This window comes from Gekko japonicus, unplaced genomic scaffold (genome assembly GCF_001447785.1).
Source record: "Gekko japonicus isolate JY-2015 unplaced genomic scaffold, Gekko_japonicus_V1.1 scaffold711, whole genome shotgun sequence".
Taxonomy (NCBI): Eukaryota; Metazoa; Chordata; class Lepidosauria; order Squamata; family Gekkonidae; genus Gekko; species Gekko japonicus.
The window spans coordinates 323,178-342,956 of NW_015165849.1; the positions used below are offsets into that span (position 1 = coordinate 323,178).

Consider the following 19,779-nt stretch of genomic DNA (forward strand, 5'->3'; position numbering starts at 1 on the left):
CATGTGACCGGGGCCCTAGTGTGCAGGAGAACTAAGGAGACGGGCTCTTTCTGCACTCTCCTTTTAATCCATGTTCACGGCAGTGTCCTCCAAGCAATTCTGCTCTGAAATCAGGTTCAACCTTCTTTTTATTCTGGGTCCCCCCCCTTTCTGCATTACATTACCTCCCGTCAGTGGTCAGCCTGCTGCCGCCCTGGGTTATTTGAATGCTGTTTCATTGTGGTCTTTAAATGGCCTTCACTCGTACACTGAGAAAATCCAGAGAGGCAGGCAAATGCGGAAAGGACCACACCAGTGCTCCCTCTAAGCTGTGGAGTCTTGTGAGCAAAAATTCTACTTTGTGAGCTACTGGCATCAAAGTTGTGAGCGAGCTATTTGGCTACGGCATGAATTAGTTTGCTCTGGAGCCATCCTTCCTGGGCTAAGACAAAAATGTGTGAGCCGGAGGCTAAAAAACTGTGAGCTAGCTCACACTAACTTAGCTTAGAGGGAACACTGGTCACCACACCCCCGCTTCCTGCATATTGCCAAACTGCAAGCAGCACCCCAATAAAAACTGATCCGCCGATAGACATTCTACACAAAGGTGCCCCACTGGACTCCAACTTTGTTCTGCTGCTTCAGACCAACAGGTCTCTAGCCACCTGAATCTTTCTTCATTAGCATGCATACATAAACGTATTAATCCTTTCATGACTGAAGGAGGAACTTGCAAAGTCCAGTAGTGCGCCTGGATTGTGCTTGGACCTTTTGACTGCTCCATCAGCAGTGGTCTGCCAAAGGAGGCCGACAGTTCTGTCTCTGCAGGTGTGGATGTTCTGAGCTTTCAATGCAGGAGGCAGAACATTTGCTTGGCATGCAGAAGGTCCTAGGTTCAGTCTTTGGTATCTCTGGTTGAAAGGATCAGGTTATTTTTTAACAATCTCTTCTAAAACATTTTGGGAGATAGTTGCCCCCATACATGGAAACATCCACACACATCTGGGATCACATCATAATGTTCACGTGCCCCCACTAATGTGGCTGGAGTGTGCACGGCCCCAGCAAGGCCAAGAGTTTCTCAGCAGCTGCAGTTTTTCCTTCTGTGGCAAAACTCGATCCCAGCAGCTCCAGTCCTGCACATGATGCCTTGGGAGCAGGACTGGTGCGCTACCAGTAGGCAGGAGATGCTGGGGTAGTACCATGAAATGGCAGCCAATGGTCAATGTTCACCCCGCCCCTTCTGAATTTTCTGTTGCAGGCAAAAATAATAATAATATTGGAGCAGCTGTTCTGTGGAGTAAGTCTGGGGAGACTTGCTTCTGGCTAAACATGCAAGGAGTTGGTCAGCATACCCTAGGCCAGCATTTCCCAGCTTTCTGGTAGGTGATGGATACTTATTTTCTGGACTGAAACCATAGGCAAACTGCTGCCTGAAAAATACTCCCCTTACAGTCCAAGCTCTATATAGAGCTGGAATCAGTGAGAAACTCTGTATGGGACTGTACTGTTTAGTGTGCCAAAGAGTATCACGGAGACCAGGTTTAGCAATTCTGTGAGAATCATCACACATGATATACTGAGTCAGACTATCAGTGAATCCTCGTCAGTCTTGTCTACTCTGTCTGGCAGCTGCTGCCCAGGGTCCAAGTTCCCAGCACATGGAGTGAAGAACACTGCCCTATAGCGTAGGAATTATACCTTCCTCAGATCATACCCGTGTCCATTTCACTGTTTGCAGTTTCTCCTGAATCTGATTTTAAAAAATTATTTACATTAGTTATAGTCTGCCTGTCTCACTGAGGCAAAAGGCAGATTACACAGGGTAAATTGGGGTCCCCAACCCTCTTGAGGATATGTACACTTTTGGAATTCTGAGACAGAGCAATGGGTTCAATCACAAAATGGCTGCCACAGGATGCTGAGCCAACCACAAAATGATAGGGAGTGAGCATATGCAGAGAAGGAGAAGAAGAGTTGGGTTTTATACCTCGCTTTTCACTACCCAAAGGTGTCTTGGAGTGATTTACAATCATCTTCCTCTCCTCACAACAGACACCCTGTGAAGTAGGTGGAGCTGAGAGAGCTGAGACTGACCCAAGGTCACCCAGCTGCCTTCATGTGGAAGAGTGGGGAATCAAACTCGGTTCTCCAGATTAGAGCCCTCAGGTTAACAAGCATGTGCACAAATGTAATCTATTAGATATCATATACACTTGTGGGATAGGGTGGGTATAAATTGAATTATTATTATTATTATTATTAATAATAATAATAATTGGGAAGCTCAACATATAGAAGAATACCAGCAAATTAAGTAGAAAAACATGTTGTGCTGTACAGATCTTAATCGTTCCTCATCAAAGGCTCCTAAGTAAGATCAATAGTTATGGGCAGTACTATGTTTCGGCAGGAACGCACAGGAACGGAGTTCCGGCTGGCTCCCAAGTTGGCCACGCGCAGCAGAGCAAAAGGTGGGTGTGGCTGGATAATCACACTTCTGGTAACATGTGGGTGCGGCCTAATGTGCTAATGAGCTGTGCTGTCAGGGGTGTGGCCCAATATGCTAATGAGTTCCTGCTGTTGGGTGTGGCCTATTATGCTAATGAGTTCCTGCTGGGCTTTTTCTACAAAAAGAGCCCTGGTATGGGATAAAAGGACAAGTTCTCTTGTGGATCAAAAACTGGCTAATTAATAGGAAACAGAGAATGGATATAAATGGGCAATTTTCACAGTGGAGGGTGGTAAGCAGTGGGGTACCACAGGACTCAGTACTGTGCCCAATGCTTTTTGACTTGTTCATTAATGATTTGGAGTTGGGAATAAGCAGTGAAGTGGCTAAATTTGCGGATGACACTAAATTGTTCCAGGTGATGAGATCCAGGGAGGATTGTGAGGCACTCCAAAGGGATCTGTTCAGGATGGGCGAGTGGGCATCAATGTGGCAAATGGGGTTCAGTGTGACCAAGTGCAGAGTGATGCATATTGGGGCCAAAAATCCTAACTATAAATACATGTTGAAGGAGTCCGAACTGGTGGAGATTGACCAAGAGAGAGATCTTGAAGTCGTAGTAGATAACTCACTAAAGATGTTGAGACAGTATGCAATTGCAATAAAAAAAGGCCAACATTATGCTGGGGATTATTAGGAAGGAAATTGAAAACAAATCAGCCAGTATCATAATGTCCCTGTATAAATTGATGGTGCAACCTTATTTGAAATACTGTGTACAATTCTGGTCACCACACCTCAGAAAAGATATTATAGCATTGGGAAAAGTGCATAAAAGGGCAACTAGAATGATAAAACGGTTGGAACACTTTCCCTATGAAGAAAGGTTAAAGCGCCTGGGGCTCTTAGCTTGGAGAAATAATGACTAAAGGGTGACATGATCGAGGTTTAGAAGATTATGCATGGGTCAGAGCAGGCAGAGAAATAAGTACTTTTTCTCCCTTTCTTACAATACAAGAACTCATGGGCACTCAATGAAATTGCTAAGCAGTCAGGCTAGAACGGATAAAAGGAAGTACTTCTTCACCCAAAGAGTGATTAACACATGGAATTCACTGCCACAGGAGGTGGCAGTGGCTACACACATGGATGGCATCAAGAGGGAACTGGATAAACGTATGGAGCAGAGGTCCATCAGTGGCTATTAGCCACAAGGTATAGATAGGAACTCTCAGTCTGGGGCAAGTGATACTCTGTATTCTTGGTGCTGGGGGGGGGGCAACAGTAGGAGGGCTTCTAGTGTCCTGGCCCCACTGATGGCACCTGGTATTTTTGGCCACTATGTGTCAGAGTGTTGGACTGGATGGGCCATTGGCCTGAGCCAACACTGACTTCTCTTACGTTCTTATGTTCCCATAGCTTCCTTTCTGGTATTTGGATGAAGGGAGCCCCAAGAAAAGGTTGAAGAGCTGGAGTCATTGCTCAACAGGTTTATCCCATTGGGAAACACAAGAATCCTCTCTGATCAAGCCAGGATAAACCTCTTGGGTGTCAGAGTGTATAATTTCAACTCTGAGAGGAAGAGCCTTCAACCAAACCTTCAAGAAATTGTTGTCCCAATTTAGCTCAGAAGGCTACCCCTGCTACACAATTCAGAATTCTGGAGATGGAACACAGGAATTTAAGAAAAAACTATTTTATCAATCTAAATACCAGCCCCATATAAACTTTGCGCAGCCACCTTGGTGTTAAACAGTTCAATAGACTTGTATAGTGGGATTAGAATACGGAACCTCAATCAAAGCCAACAGTCTCTTATTAATAGATGTTGACTTTAGCTTGTGCCACAATTGGGCATGAGGTACGGTATCAAAAGCCACCTTCAAATCCATGAAGGCAGCAGAAAGGATCCCCTGACTCTTGGTTATTATTAAGAACTGTATTTTACTATTGGTTATTATTAAGAACTGTAATGTCAGAAGATGATCATCTATACCAGCCCCTTGCCTAAAACTGGCCTGTTCCCTTCCCAGGATTTTATTAGTCCCCAACCAGTCCACAAGTCAGTAATAAAGTGACAAAGCACTTTCTGGCCACTGATAAAAGCGTGATTGGCCTTTAGTTGGACCGGTCCGCTTTGGCTCCCTTCTTATAGACTGGTATGATGATAGCATGTCTCCAGTGAATGGCATAACTCCTGTCGCATTTATCTCCGTGAATGCAGTTGCCAATATATCCTTCCACCATGAAATACCAGCTTTGAAGAGGTCTGGTGGAATTAAATCTACACTGGGGGCCTTTCCATTCTTCACTTGAGATATTGCAAAACTAATTGGAAAACAGTGCGTGACTACTCAGCCGAATTCAAACTTCATGCAGCCAAACTGGGTTGACGGGGGGGGGCACTCCAGTAATTCAGTTGGGTTTCAGTTAATCATAGTTACTACAAAACTAAAGAAGATGTTAGCAAAGTGTTCTTTCCAGGTATGTGAGGAGATCGATGAAAATAAATTTCCAGGACGTAAAACAGAACTAACCAGCTTTCAAAATTCACTAAAATTCCTCTTGTTTCTGGCAGTTGATTAGTTTTTTGCCAATTAGTAAGACAAGCTTCTTTTTTACTCTTTGCTTATAGCTTGTCAATATGCTTTCCCCTCCCCCCAAAAGAAAAGCTTGTAGTGTAACTGAAGAGCTAGCACATCTGCATTCCATAAGTGCCTGATAGCAAACTTTTTTTAGACACTCACACTCAAGATTAAACCATCTATTTTTGGTAGGTTTCAAAGGCCTTATCTTGATAGATGAGTTTAGAGTAGGCAGGCAAGGAGAGTAGATTTGCTCCTGCTTACAGTAGCTATCATGCACGCAAGACCCTAAAATAATTTCTCTCTTATGTTAATGTACCTGAAGCACTGCTTTGAGTCCAGCCATCCTAAGTCACACCATTTCTTGATGAAGGTCAGTCTTGGTTACTCCAGCAGCAACTCACTGGGGCCTTTCCCATAGGGTTACCAGGTCCCCCTGGCTAGCGGCAGGGGATAATTTCCCAACCAAAGTTGCCAGATCCAGGTTGGGAAACTCCTGGAGATTTGAGGATGGAGCCTGGGGAGGACAGGGACCTCAGTGGGGTACAGTGCCATAGAGTCCACCCTACAAAGCATAATTTTTTCCAAAGGGGACCTCTGTAGTCTGCTGTAATTCCAAGGGATCCCCAGGTTCCACCTAGAGGCTGACGTCCCTACTTCTACCTGATCCTTCTAACTGGAGATGTCAAGGATTGAACCCGAGACCTTCTGAATGCAGGACACAGGATGCACCATTCAGCTACAGTAGAATGTATTGTTCCAGAAGGGTAGCCACACACTCTCTCTTTCTCTCTCTTGTTGTTCTTGCTAGAGATTTGAGGGTGAATTTGGGAGAGGGAGGGACTGTAAAGTGTGTGTGTGTACACACACTTTACATTACACTTTACACACTAAACAATTGCTGTTTGTTTACAATACAAAGGAATAGTAAACGCTGGCATTCACACAACAGCCCCTCGTGTACGCGTCGCGTGAACAAACTCCCCCAAAAATTTTGACTCAGCGGAGACTTTCCTTCACGCCCTTAAACAGCGTTATTATCTGCCCGGGTCTTAATACACCCAGCAAGTGGCCGGATGCAGAGAAGCCGCGGTGAAGGTTGACCCAGAAACCTCAACGCCCAGCCCTAACCCGGAAATAGAAGCGGCTTTGACGCCAGAAGCAGCAGCCAATCCCTGCGAGGCCGGGTGGATTGCTCCCAGCGTCTCTTGCGCGCCGGGGCTCTGGTGGCGTCCGCCACGGGGCAGCCATGTCGGTGGCTTTCGTGCCGGAGAAGCTGCGGAGCAAAGTGGAGGTGACCCCGGAGACGTTGCAGCGGGTGAGCGGCGCTGGGGAGAGGGGCAGCTGCATCAGGCACGTTCTTTCTCGACGTCGTTCAGGGCAGCGTAGCTCCATCCGCTCTGGAGTCTTAAGTGGCTTCCCCTTTTTATCCGCACAGCAGCTCTGCAAGACCTGGGCCTGGGCTGAGGAATCCGGCTCTTCCAGGCCTCCTCCGAAGCACCGCAGCGACAGAGTCGGTGGTGCCGATCCGCCTCCCTTCACCCTCCTCCTCTGTCCCTGCCTTGGTTGCTCTGCAGTGCCTGACGGGGGCTAGAAGGGTAACCTTAATCTCTCATGTTTGTGCTGCTGCTGCTGCTGCTTGTGGGGGTTGTTGTGGCGCTGCATGAAAGGGACGGTTATGAGGCAGTGATGATTGAGCAGTGCTTGATGGAGATGGAAGATCTGAAGCCTGACTGCTTGGTGCAATTTTGGGATGTCTAGCTTATCTAGAAGGCGGACAGATCGGTGTCTCTTAAAGGACTGGCAAAATAAATAGACCGCAGAGACAACATGTATGGTAATAAGACTACAGTCAGGATCTACACACAGAGAACAAGTGTCTGAGCATGAGGGGGGGGGAAGGGGCAGAATAGAGGCCATTCTCGGCTGGTCCTGGAGCCAGATGTGTGGAGAACATGTTCACTTCTTATAGGGTAGCTGATGTTCCATGGCCATTAGGTAATTGTTCTGGAACATTGTGGGGTGGGTGAGGGGACAGGGCACCCAGGCATCACAGCCTGCAGCAGCTTCACTACGGTCCCTGCCACACGGGGGAAAATGCGCGGGCAAAGTGTGGCTTTTGAAAGCTTGTGGGGGTTGTTGTGGCGCTGCATGAAAGGGACGGTTATGAGGCAGTGATGATTGAGCAGTGCTTGATGGAGATGGAAGATCTGAAGCCTGACTGCTTGGTGCAATTTTGGGATGTCTAGCTTATCTAGAAGGCGGACAGATCGATGTCTCTTAAAGGACTGGCAAAATAAATAGACCGCAGAGACAACATGTATGGTAATAAGACTACAGTCAGGATCTACACACAGAGAACAAGTGTCTGAGCATGAGGGGGGGGGGAAGGGGCAGAATAGAGGCCATTCTCGGCTGGTCCTGGAGCCAGATGTGTGGAGAACATGTTCACTTCTTATGGGGTAGCTGATGTTCCATGCATGGCCATTAGGTAATTGTTCTGGAACATTGTGGGGTGGGTGAGGGGACAGGGCACCCAGGCATCACAGCCTGCAGCAGCTTCACTACGGTCCCTGCCACACGGGGGAAAATGCGCGGGCAAAGTGTGGCTTTTGAAAGCCGCACCAAAATAGACATGCGGCGGCAGGATCACACAGATCCCGTGAGCCACCGCGCACTTGCTCCCCGGCAGGATCAGGTGCCACGGAGACCGAGGAGAAAGCCACGACACAGAGAGGGAGGTTGCTGAACTGTGCATGTGTGAGCATGCGCAGTTCGGCCAGGAGCCTCGGATGCGCCGGCAGAAGGACGCGCTGGCAATCCCATGGCCGCGCAATGCGCGGCCTTTCTGGTAAATCCACCTCTAGGGGTGGTTCTTTTTTGCAGTGGGTTTTCGGCCTGAAGGGCCGGATCGGGGATGGGTGCGCACCGCTTCCCAGATGTTACGGTGAGATCACGCCCGTTTGCTGTGCCCCCGATCCTTCCCTCTCCCGGCCCAAACCCTTACGTGTGACCGGGGCCTATATAGCTCTGTGAATGCATTTGGGTGCATTTAAATTCCTGCAAAATTTTGAGGATTGTGTGATGCCTAATCCTATTGTATTGTTTGCTGAATGTCCCATCCTGTCAATTGTATTGACTCACTTGGTACAATCTGCCTTGAGTCCAAGCAAGAAAGGCAGACTATAAATGCAAATAATTTTTGTGAAAATGGTTTCAAACAGTGGCACAGTAGTATTCAAGCTTTTGAATTCTCTAGAGCTTCAGCTTGGGGTGAACGATTCACCAATCCAAAAAATGGTGCTGGTGGTGAGATGTTTCTTGGTATACCAATGGCCAGATCAGTGCTAGCGATAACTCTGAACCACTGCTGGCTCCTTGATTTTTCAAAGGGAGAACTGTTTTTTGCTTCTTTGTCCTAAGCAGCCCTTGGGACAGTGTGAAGTCCATTTTGTATCTGGTGCAGTCTGCTTAACTGCTGCTGTACTCTACCTTGCTGAAAACTGCATATAGTGTGGATTTGAGCTGTGCCTTGATATTTAGAGCATTTGCTTTACTTACAAGATGTCCCCAGGTTCAATCTACAGCAACTGAAGGATCCCAGACTGCAGCTGCTGGGAAAAAACCTCCACCTGAGACTCTGGAGAACCACTGCCAGTCAGAGCAGACAGGAGACTGACTCCGCATAAGGCAGCTTCATATGTGTTCATTTTCCATCACACATGGAAATGTCTCTCTCCCTCCTCGCCTTCACCTAATTTTTGTTGAACATCCAGCCTAAAGAAGAGTTCTGGAGAACTCTTTTCTCAGTTTTCTCAGTATTTTCTACTATTTTCCAAACAATTAGTCATCCTAAAAGGTCCTAATGTGTTTATATAGCCAAGAGTCTAGAGATGTGAAAGCCCGGGAAAACACTGGAAAAATTCAGAAAAAAAAGTTTTTTTCCCTGAAGCCATTCTCCCCCCCCCCCAAATGGAAAAATTGAAAAAATAAAATAAAAAAATTGATTATGGAGCGTTTTATTTTAACATGATGAATAAAATATTTTAAGACAAGGTGTTCAAATATTTTCCAAATCATTTGTAAAAAATATGTATGGTATCAGATCGATCTCATTTCAGTGCACTGAGGACAAGCAAGTCCTAGGTTATAAACTGAACTCTCCAATGCAAGAACAAGATGCATTCCTTTAGGAGGTGCTATTGTCACAAGAAAAGAAAAAGGTTTCAGTTTTGTTTTTGCATGTGGGTGGGTACTCTGTTTGTAATAATTGTTTGGATACACTACATTTTTAATATGCTAGTTGTGATAATTTCATGCCAAGTAAAACTGTCCGTAGTCATATTTTATGTTCCTAAACAGAATGACTTTCAATTTGGAAAAGAAAAAAGAAGTGCCAATGTAGCATTTTTTTCAATTTTTCCAAAAATTTCCATTCCCCCCGGAAAAAAACCACACAGAAAAAAACTGTTCCCCCCCCCCCAAGCTTAAAAAATTCTGGAAATTGTACATCTCAAAATCCCTTTAAAATGTTGGAACAGCTTACTGATTGTGCCATGAATAAGTATGTGCTGTGGCCACTGATTCACATGGGCAACAATATGCAGTTCTTGGTTAACAACAACAGGTGGGTATTGTTTTTGTAGCCTGTTGTTATCAGGCAGTGTAAACATGTGGCCTTCCTCTATGTAATTTGATAGCCTTTTTTAAAATTAATCTCAGTAATCTACAGTGTGACCAATCATTCTTGTGGCTTTCAGCTGCTAGAAGAAAATGATCAATTGATTCGGTGCATTGTCGAATATCAGAATAAAGGAAGAGCTGCAGAATGTGTGCAGTAAGTGACTTCTTAAACTCACCTATTACAGCTATTTGCTCCTTTCTTTCTATTCTATTCAGACTAACAGCCATAGTAATTTTGAGATTTCTGGATTGTTCAGACACATACAAGAATAGATGTTATTGGACTTGAGCAATGCATTGGAGCAGCTGCATCAAAATAGGAGATAACAGTAAACTGTCTCACCTCTCCCCATATAAGGCAAGGGTCTCGAACTATGTGGGGTGCTCCCCAAGACTATTGACAGACATGACCCTATCAACCCCCCCCTAACATAGGGATATAAGCTCATCTCGAAAATGGATCCTGCTGGCTCCGATGGGATGTCCATCTCTTTCAGCAGTGACCAGACATGCACCTCTTGGTACCTTGGAAGCAGAGCACTAAAGCCACCGTCTTTTCTTCTCTGTTCCCCACACTTGAGGACCAAGCCAGATGGGAGCTCCCATTTTTTCACCTTTTAAAGTGGCTGTGTGGGGCTTAGTTCAGACTGAGGTCATGAGGTGGCTGGAGTTTGTGTGTTAACCCTGCCCCCTACAAGAAACAGTCCCATAAAGCTGTTAACAACTATTAGGGTTAGATAAAAAATCAGTTTTGCAAAGTGCCTCAGGTTGGAAAAACAGTACAAAGGAAAAGATGAACCCTTCCCTCAGCATTGCTGTGACCTTGGGTCAGTCACAAATTCTTTCAGAGCTGTTCTCTCAAGGGCGGTTCTTGAGAGAGCTCTCAGCTCCACTTACCTCACAGGGTATCTGTTGTGGGAAGGGAAAGGAGATTGTAAACTGCTCTGAGACTCCTTCATGGAGTGCAAGGTTGGGTATAAATCCAATCTCTTCTCCCTCTTCTTCTAATCTAACGGGGGGGCAGCATATGTGTTTTGTCCCTGATATTTTGAAGTGTGCTATGTCTCAACATGGGTATTTTGTTTAACTACTGGAACTAATAACTTTTGGATGGACCATCTCTCTGAATTTGTCTGATCTTTTTTTTAAAATAAAGCCTGTTTTAAATATGGCACCAGCTAATCCAAAAAGCACTTTATCACAGGGCTTTACACATACCTGTAGTTTAAACCGGGCTGCTACCTGTGCAAAACTGCTTTGTACCTTCAGTGACCCAGTTTACTACAGGTGCCGTTCTGTCAGCTACTATCAAATCGCATGATAAACTCCATGTTAATGGGCTGTTGAGGGAAGAACATTCTATTATCTGCCCTGAAATTATTCCCAGTCTACTAAGAGGTGACAGAATTGTCATGACTTCCTACCCTCCCACTTGTTTTCCTGAATTAAAGAAGCTCAACATGATTTAGCCTGCACATGGAAAGCTTTCCACCACCTTAACTGCACTCCTTTTTTTTCTAGCTATGGGATAACCTTTTTGATATGTGCAGCACTATAGCTTTAATATCAGATTGTTTATGGGGTAGCCAGAACCCACATGCAGCTAGAGGCAGGGTTTTTCTGTTGCTGCTTTACGTCCATTAAGTCTCATATGCTGTCTTGTTACCTGACCACCTGTGTCTAAGTGACTTTCCGTCTTCACATCAAACCCTTTTGTGTTTCACATATTTTGAATGAGCACTAAATGACCTAGATTCTCACACCAGTTACGCATTGGCTAGGGGAGCCATTCTGGGTAGACTGTTTACCATTGTGTTTAACTTTTTTTTAATAGGCACCAACACACTTTGCACAGAAATCTGATTTACTTGGCTACTATTGCTGAGGCATCTCCATCTCCTGGTTCAGAGAAGACAGCAGACAGTGTCTGAGCACAAATGCCTGCCTGGAGAAAGTATGAAGAAGGGTCTGGAAGAGTCAGCAGTCTAGGAAATGCCATGTCTCTGGTGATATCCAGCTGAATTGTGCTGCTTTGTCAGTAAATAAGCTTTTTGTGCCCCCAGAAAGAAGTGACAGGACACACAGGATTAACACGAGGCACTGTATGCTGTCTAAAAGAGTGTGATAAAAGGTTTGCCAAGTGTGCTTGTTAGAATGCTATGCAAAAGTGTTAAGCCCATTCTATTATCTAGTAAGGACCAGGAGATGTTGCGATGTAATAACTTGCTGCTGTTTGAGAGATAAGATTTGCCCTACAGACATTTAGTACAGGGAGCCATGAAACAGACTAAGAGCAGGCTAGGGCTTACGGTCAATTTTTCACTCAACCTCTGCTTATTCAATACAGTAGCATAATTATGCTGTGCTACCAGTAGAGGGCAACACTGGACTGAAATATTTTCCCTTCCCCCTTATAAAGGCTGTATTGATTTTTAGTCTACATCATGGGATCAACAATAAAACTCTGTGCAAATCTGATATTATGGCATTGTATTCCCCCCCCCCCAGCAGCATACCTAGGGGGCTCAGTAATGGTTTTGTAAACAACCCCCCTCCCCCAATTTAGAATTCTAGTAACTATTTAAGGTGGCTGGCACCATCATCCTTACAAGATGGCAATGAACCAACTTAGCATAGCCATGGTCTACAGAGATAGAACACCCCTGCTTCAGACTACCAGTTGGTTGTTGCTCTCCTAATACGGTAACACATGTATTCTAGGCAAGGCTCTTCCCCCAGGAGCAGAGCTCATACACAGTCATTTTAAAGCTGCTAAATGATACCTCCAGCAGCAGCTCATATAGCAAAGGAGAAATTGCTCCTTTATAGAAAGTACTCACAGTTGCTAAAAATGCTAAGGTGGTTCAGGGATGCCATTTACTGCTGCTGCTCTCAATAATAGAGAGAGCCAGTTTGGTGTAGTGGTTTAGTGCACGGACTCTAATCTGGGAGACCCGGGTTTGATTCCCCACTCCTCCACTTGCACCTGGCTGGATGACCTTGGGCAAGCTGTAGTTCTGATAAGAGCTGTTCTTGAAAAAGAGCAGTTTCTGCCAAGAGATCTCTCAGCCCCACCTACCTCACAGGGTGTCTGTTGTGGGGAGGAGGAAGGAAAGGAGTTTGTAAGCCACTCTGAGACACCTTTGGGTAGTGAAGGGCGGGGTATAAATCCAATCTCCTCTCCTTCTAATACTGTGGGTAGAAAGGAGCCTTCTGTCCTCAGCCACCTCTACCCATCAGTTATGGTATAACTATGTTCAGGGCCAAAGAAGAACAGCATTTCAAAACAACATTCTTAACGAGAACTGTAGAATGGCTGGGATATGACATTGAAAATCTTAAAGGCTTGAACAGTTACTGATCAAACCTAGGATCCAAAGAAATACTCTGACAGGCCCATGGGTAGCCAGGAAGAATTGAAACTTTTCCAGTGGAAAGACAACTATGTGGTTTGTATACTCAAATGCCTTGGATTTTCATAGCTAGTGATAGTATTTCTCCAGTTGTGGCTTCACAAGCCTTTGCAGTCATCTGTCATCAGTGGTAGGTTTAAAAGGTAAGGGCCATACCTTTCATCTTAGATAATGCGCCATTTTGAATTTCTGAACATTATTTGTGGTAAATGAAAAACAAGTCTACTGAAGATAATGATGAGTACCTGTCCAGCTGCAAGTTATCTTCAGCAGAAACGTTAGTTTAACAAGATATAACCTATTATTAAAGGTATATCTTTATTAAAGCAAATAGGTTTTTTTGTCTTTAATTACAGGCGCTTTAAAATTAAAATACAAAATATACAGTTCCAGTTCCAAAGCATGAACTATTCACAGGAGTGTTGCAACAAGGGTAAGTTAACTGAGCACCAAACCCCTTTGCACCTGGCAGTGTGAAACGTATGGCAAGAATTGGGTGCCAAGTGCACACGAACGTGGAAAAATCACCAGTGTTCAGCATAGTTGGAAGCAGAGGATGACATAGCACCTACGAGACAAACAGATTAACCTGTATTTCCACTTTTCACTCCAATTTTGGAAAACTGCCAGTGCTTGCATTTACCACTGAATTGCAAAAAGTCTAGATGCTTTTTAGGAAACTCCAAAAAGAAACAACAACGAAGATTTGTACTTTGATTTGTGGTAAACAACTGCAGTAGCCTTTAGGGTCCAATATAAGTTTTCAATGGCATACTTGAGGAAACTCATAACTACTTGTTAAATTCACCAATGTTTTAGCAGAAGGTACAGAACATTAACGATTTACAGACAGAAGCCACACGGACTGTGCAAAGCACATGACTGTAAAGTTATGCACAGCAAACAACTCTGTAAACATGGTAAGGGGGTGGGGTTTTGGGGAACATGGTGACAATATCATAAATACAGGCAACATTGGCATCTTCAACCAGCACAAATAGTAACATTCGAGGCCTGCCAAGATGGCCCACCGCTACACAAGCAGAAGGTGGGGGAGGGGGCTTTGACCCTCCCTACCCAAACGGTTAGTGTTGTGTATCTTTTCATTTATATATAATTTGGTATCTTTAATATACACATGTACTTAGTTTGTAGAAAATGGGAACTTAAATGTGCTTTTATCTTCATCAAAAAACTATATGCATTTATAACTAATAACCCATTTTACTTGTCAATGTATTAGAATGATATGACTTAAGAAAATATAAAAATAATATTAATACTGTCAAAAACCTTTATACCAGAAAATATTGTGGTTTATAATTACTCTTCCAAAGATGAAATATGAAAATTTAAATAGGTTTTTTTTATAAAGACCTCTCTTGCCTCAATTAATATACAATGGGATAACTATACATATTTACCTTTTTGTTTTCAATTTAAGCACCAGTCACTCCCCCAGATCCACTTTGGTTGGAAGATAGTTCCTAATTCCACAGGTTCACTTATTTAATGGCACATATTGACTGAAAGTAGTTAACTTTAATTCCTAGCACTACAAAAAATAGTGTTTTTAAGTTCTCTCTCTTCTGAGCCAGCTCATGTTTACACACTAAGTCTAGCACTGAAATAAGACTTTAAACATTTGCAAGTAGTCTTAACTATTCTTTCACACATTTAAGGAGCACTGTATGGATAATGCCTTTGGCCAAATGTAAAAGTATCAAATTGCGTATTTCAAACGTAGTGAGAACCCACAGATGAATGCAATCCACCAAAGAACTGCTTTGTGGGGCTTTTGAGCATAGGTCACAGGTGGATTGGGCCCACTGAATGGCCGATCACATGCAACCTAACTGGAACAGTTCCAGCTGTTTTGTTATTTTTGCATGAATAAAGTAACTGGAAAGATCAGTTTTTGTGGCTGCCTTTGAACCACTGCTGTCACAAAAAGCTTGTGTGGCACATTAACAACCAATGCAGTTCTTTAAAAAAAAGTTTCCAGCAGCGCAAGTTAACCTGCGTGAAGCCTTTCTTCTAATCTTTTGTCAGTTAGAAATCTAAACAAGATGAGTGTTGAGCAAAACTTGACTGCGAGATTCGCTTAAAGTACTCAAAATTCATTTTAGCAAGAAATGGTAACTATAAATCTATATGAAAAAATAGCTATAAAATACAGTGTTTTTCTGTAGTAATAATGTAGCAGGGTTTGTTTTTTTGTCATTTTGTTTTTAGCAGGGTAAAAGTTAAGTCCACACACTTTGAAAGCATCACAGTTTAGGGCTGTTGTGTGTACACCTAATACCTTGGCACCATATGCTCAGCACTGAGAGAGAAACCACCACTAGAAGCTGTCACTCCACAGAACAACCAGAAGACAGCCACCACTGCACAACTGGAAAACAAATGAATGTTCATCATGTCGAAGACTTTGGTCCTCTGCTGCTGTATCTTGCTGGTGGGGGGGAAGGGTCAGTACTGATGCATATAGGATGGTCTACGTTCGTGCTTGACCGGGAAAGGTTTAAAGCCCTTATTCATCGGTTTGTGCTGAGACGGCTGCTGCTGCTGCTGTGGTGATTGTTGCTGTTGCTGCTGCGCGTAGGCAAAAGTGGAGGAGATCCCTGTCGATGGAGTGCAATCATTGGCTGTTGACCAAACTGGTGACTGCAGAATCTGCATGGTGTCATTCCACTGGCTGGCAGGGTTACTCATCTGGTACAAAGACATGCTTTGACTTGGCAGTGTGTGCTGCCAAGGGGCTTTAGGAGGCCAGGTTTTGGTTTTGTTGTCCTGAAAGAGACCAAGATGGACATCTGAGCCTCTGTGCACTTCATCCTCTGTCAGGGCCAGGTTGGTTCCCAAGGGCAGGCTGTGACTTTCCCCCTAGGAGTGATGGCAGAGTGGGTCGCTTGCCTCTGATGACCCCTGGCACTCTTTGCTCATCGGAGCTATTTTATCCTATGTCATTGAACATGGTCTGGACTACGGGACTGTCTGCTTTGTCCCACATTACTTAATGTGGCACTAGCAACAGATTTTGGCGATCTGCAAACCCCCCCCCCCCTTCTTTACCATGTTAGATCATGGAAGTCATAAATTCCAGGAACTGTTTTCACAGGTAAAGTATTTAAGAGAGAAGGAGCAGAAGCACAATGAAATGGACAGACTCCAGATCCTCCCTGTTGTTACCACCACCTCCTCCTGCTCCCCCTACAGTGATCCTGAGCACTGCCAGAGAGGAAGAGCATACCCATTCCAAGCCACAGAATAATTGGGTGGGGTCAAAGACTTCTTCCATATGGCCTCAGCTACACTGCCACCCCAGCTGAGCAAGACCATCCAGCCTGTACCAACAGCAGTGGTGGGGAGGGAGGCCCAATCCATCTCAGCCCTTCTAAATCAGTAATTGAACATTTAACTAGAATATGAAGCCTGCTGGAAAAGCACAAGCAAATCCATTCCCTTCACTCCAAAGAATTAGACACTTAAGGAACCAGCAAGAGCTCATCTATCTCAAAACCTCTGCAGAGCTGCCAAGAACCATCGTTTGTGCTCCATGCATGTGTGCTCCATTTTTTTATAACTTCATACGTCACTGTATGATATTAATAGAAAAGGGGGGTATAAATGTTCTAAATAAGTGTACTACTTCGTTTTAAAGTTCCGGCAAAATTAAGACTGGTGGTAAACTTAAAATCAACAGTTTCCAAACATGCCCATTACCTGTGATAACACTCTTAATTGTCCTAATAGCACAGCACAACTGGTCACTTACCTGATTATGATCATCCACTGTAGAAAGGAGTGGTGGCGATGGAAGTGTGGTGGGATCTTGCTCACCACTGCTGTGTTTTCTGTGGGGATTCAGTGAGAAATATTCAGTGAGAAAATATGGTCTCTTAACCAGACCAGTTAAAGGCAGAGTCCTAGGACAGTGGAGACCAGCAAATATTGCATCCAATGCATAACAAATATGTTCGTAATACAAAAGGAAGAGGGAGGGGAGATGGCAGTTTCCAGAAAATAATTTGGAACTACTAAGGGGCAATTCTAACATTACGTGCAATATGCTGACATGATGCTCTCGGGGCTAGAAGCAGCCCAGGGACTAGAACAAATTTTTCACCACCACACTCAAGACCTGGGAGTCAGTGCTTCAGTTACTACCTTAACCGTGAAGTTTTGTGCATTCACAATATCCTGATATTTAATGCTGAATTCTTCTCAAAGCATTCCATAAAGCGTGGCTGATGTACTTTTTTTTGGTTAACTGCATTATATTCAAAACTGCCAATGATTCTGAGAAATTAGCACTAGCCCAAATGTACAAACAGCTCTTCCTGGATCAGACCAAGGCTTCATCTTGGATTGTATTTTGATAGTCTTTCACCAGGTTGTTACAAGCAATTTTAACTGCTTGCTTGATTTCTCGCCTCAAAAAGTTTGAAAATTGTTCCCAGGTTAGACCTCCAATTAGTGTGTCTGGATCGAACTCCTCCTCCTCTATTCCCACCTCCATTTCACAACAGTCTCTCATCTATCCGAACTCTCAGTTCTCACAAGGCATTTTAATTTGTTGCATTATTCATTCCTAACAAACACCAGCAGTTCAAGCAAAAGGAGACTTTTTTCTTACCCCCTCCATTTTAAACGACGTCTGCTCCTGACCACTTCCCGGCCGTTTTACTTAAAGTTGGAGCTAACTACTTGGGGTATTTAGTCCGACACCAAACGCCTTTCTCATTATCCTGCGTGCGCTGATCTTTTTTTACGATGTGCTTTGTTCTTTTTGTTCTATTTCATTTATAAATCCCACCAAAGTTTAAAAAAAACGGATGGTCGCAGCTTGTTAGAACATGGCGTCCATGTTCTATCCGTAGAACGCTCCCGCTTCAGGGCAGTAGCGGACACACACCCCCCGTTTGCCGATTCGGGAGGGGCCGCCACAGAGCCCTCTGCAACTAGCCCTCTCTCCGGGCTAGCGAAGCCCACCCGGCAACCGGGAGGGCTCCAAAAGGAGCGCAAAAGGATCGGGCGTCTTGGAGCTGCCAAGAAACCGCCCGTCGCTATGCCGTACCCGGGGCACATATAGATGTTGAATAACACTGGGGAGAGCACCACTCCTTGGGGCACTCCGCAAATAAGCGGGTGCCTTCCGGATAGCTGTTCCCCAATGGCCACCCTTTGTCCCCGACCCTGAAGGAATGAGGAGAGCCACTGCAAGGCTAATCCCTTAATCCTGGTGTCAGTGAGGTGGTGGATCAGTAGTTGATGGTCGACCATGTTGAGCGCCGCCGACAGGTCTAACAACAACAAAACTGCCGTACCACTCGACCCAGATGCCTCCGGAGATCATCTGTGAGGGCGACCAGGACTGTCTCTGTCCCGTGGCCTGGTTGGAAGCCGGACTGGAAGGGTTCTAATATGGAGGCATCATCCAAAAAACTCTGCAGTTGAAACGCCACCACCCTCTCAATCAGTTTGCCCAAATACGGCAAATTGGATACCGACCAAATTGGATATCTAAAGAAGTTGCCCACTCTCCTAGAAAATGGGGCAGATGCAATGGGAAACAGTGCTCAAGACAGCCACAGGTGGCTCCTGAGCCACTGAGTATCACTGCACAAGAGACTCAAATATTGATGCTCTGATTGATGTCTTACAGCTGTATGTGCACACAAAAGGGAGCTGCAGCCTTTCAGTATACAAGGCCTACGTTTGCAAGTATACAAGACCTAAGTTTATAAGACCTAAGTCTGCAAACATGTTTGGCACACACACACACACCCTTCCCACAGTCTGTAATATACAAACAGGCCTGCATCTGTAACAGAGAGAGGTGGCAGACCTCACTCCATGCTGCATTTCCTAGCTCTCTGACACTTTCGAAGGACAGGAGTAAAAGGACGACACCACCCACAGCAAAGTGGTCAGAACTCTAGTCTGAAAAACTCAGAATTGGTGCTTCAATTTTTCTTTCAAATAAATAAAGCTATTCATGGGGTGTTGGAGGTTGGGACTGGTGGCCGGGCTCGGCTTGCTGTTCCTGTGTTCTGGGGGGGGGAAGGGAGGGGCCCTGCAGAGGGGGACTCTTCCTGGTGGCCGGCGAAAAAACTGCGGTCGTGGGTGCCCTCTAGTGACCGGAGATCAAATTACATCGGGGTGGCCTGGCTCTGTCTGCCTGGCACTTTAAGAACACTGCTAGAATTGGAAGTGAATGTATGGGTCTGCTGGAGGGAGAGTGGTGATGCGTTGCTATGTATGGTGTTGTATGGATGGTTAGGTGGGACTGTCAGGGCTTAGTTAGTATAGTTAGAAGTACCCCTGACACGACCAGTTAGGGAATGTTTTATTATAGATAGCATCTAGTCAGATTGTACAACTTTAAGTAGCTGGAGTACTGGACCCTACCATCGGTCGGCGGCCTGAAGCATCTGCGGAGTCTGCTAGTATGATGGATGGACAACGAATTCCAGTGCTCTTGGGGAGAGGGAAGTATGGCGGTGGGTCTAGGCAGAGTTTAGAGCAAAGGGCGCAGAGAAATAGAGCGGCTCGGCGCCCTTCCAGCCTTCGACCCATCCCAAGGATGACAGGCAGTGGGGCCGGGATTAAGAACCCTCCTCCGTCACTGGTGTTATACAACGCCAGGTCTATCAACAACAAA

General features: G+C 44.9%; 2 protein-coding genes across 2 annotated transcripts in view; one reads left to right on the forward strand and one right to left on the reverse strand.

Moving 5' to 3' along the window:
• The first annotated feature begins 6,232 nt into the window (after positions 1-6,232).
• On the forward strand, positions 6,233-12,658 carry SS18L2 (synovial sarcoma translocation gene on chromosome 18-like 2). The gene is made up of 3 exons (XM_015411096.1): positions 6,233-6,334; positions 9,777-9,853; positions 11,534-12,658. Exons 1-3 carry the CDS (start codon positions 6,266-6,268, stop codon positions 11,628-11,630), a joined length of 243 nt encoding a protein of 80 aa, XP_015266582.1. The 5' UTR covers positions 6,233-6,265; the 3' UTR covers positions 11,631-12,658.
• Positions 12,659-14,433: 1,775 nt separating this feature from the next.
• The window catches only part of KIAA0355 (KIAA0355 ortholog), a 45,117-nt gene continuing 39,771 nt past the window's right edge, over positions 14,434-19,779 (reverse strand). The window contains exons 12-13 of the mRNA XM_015411102.1: positions 16,891-16,969; positions 14,434-15,905 (exon numbers count right to left, since the gene is read on the reverse strand). Of these exons, the coding sequence (XP_015266588.1) occupies positions 15,585-15,905; positions 16,891-16,969 (400 nt within the window). The 3' untranslated portion in view covers positions 14,434-15,584. The remainder of the gene's footprint in view (positions 15,906-16,890; positions 16,970-19,779) is intronic.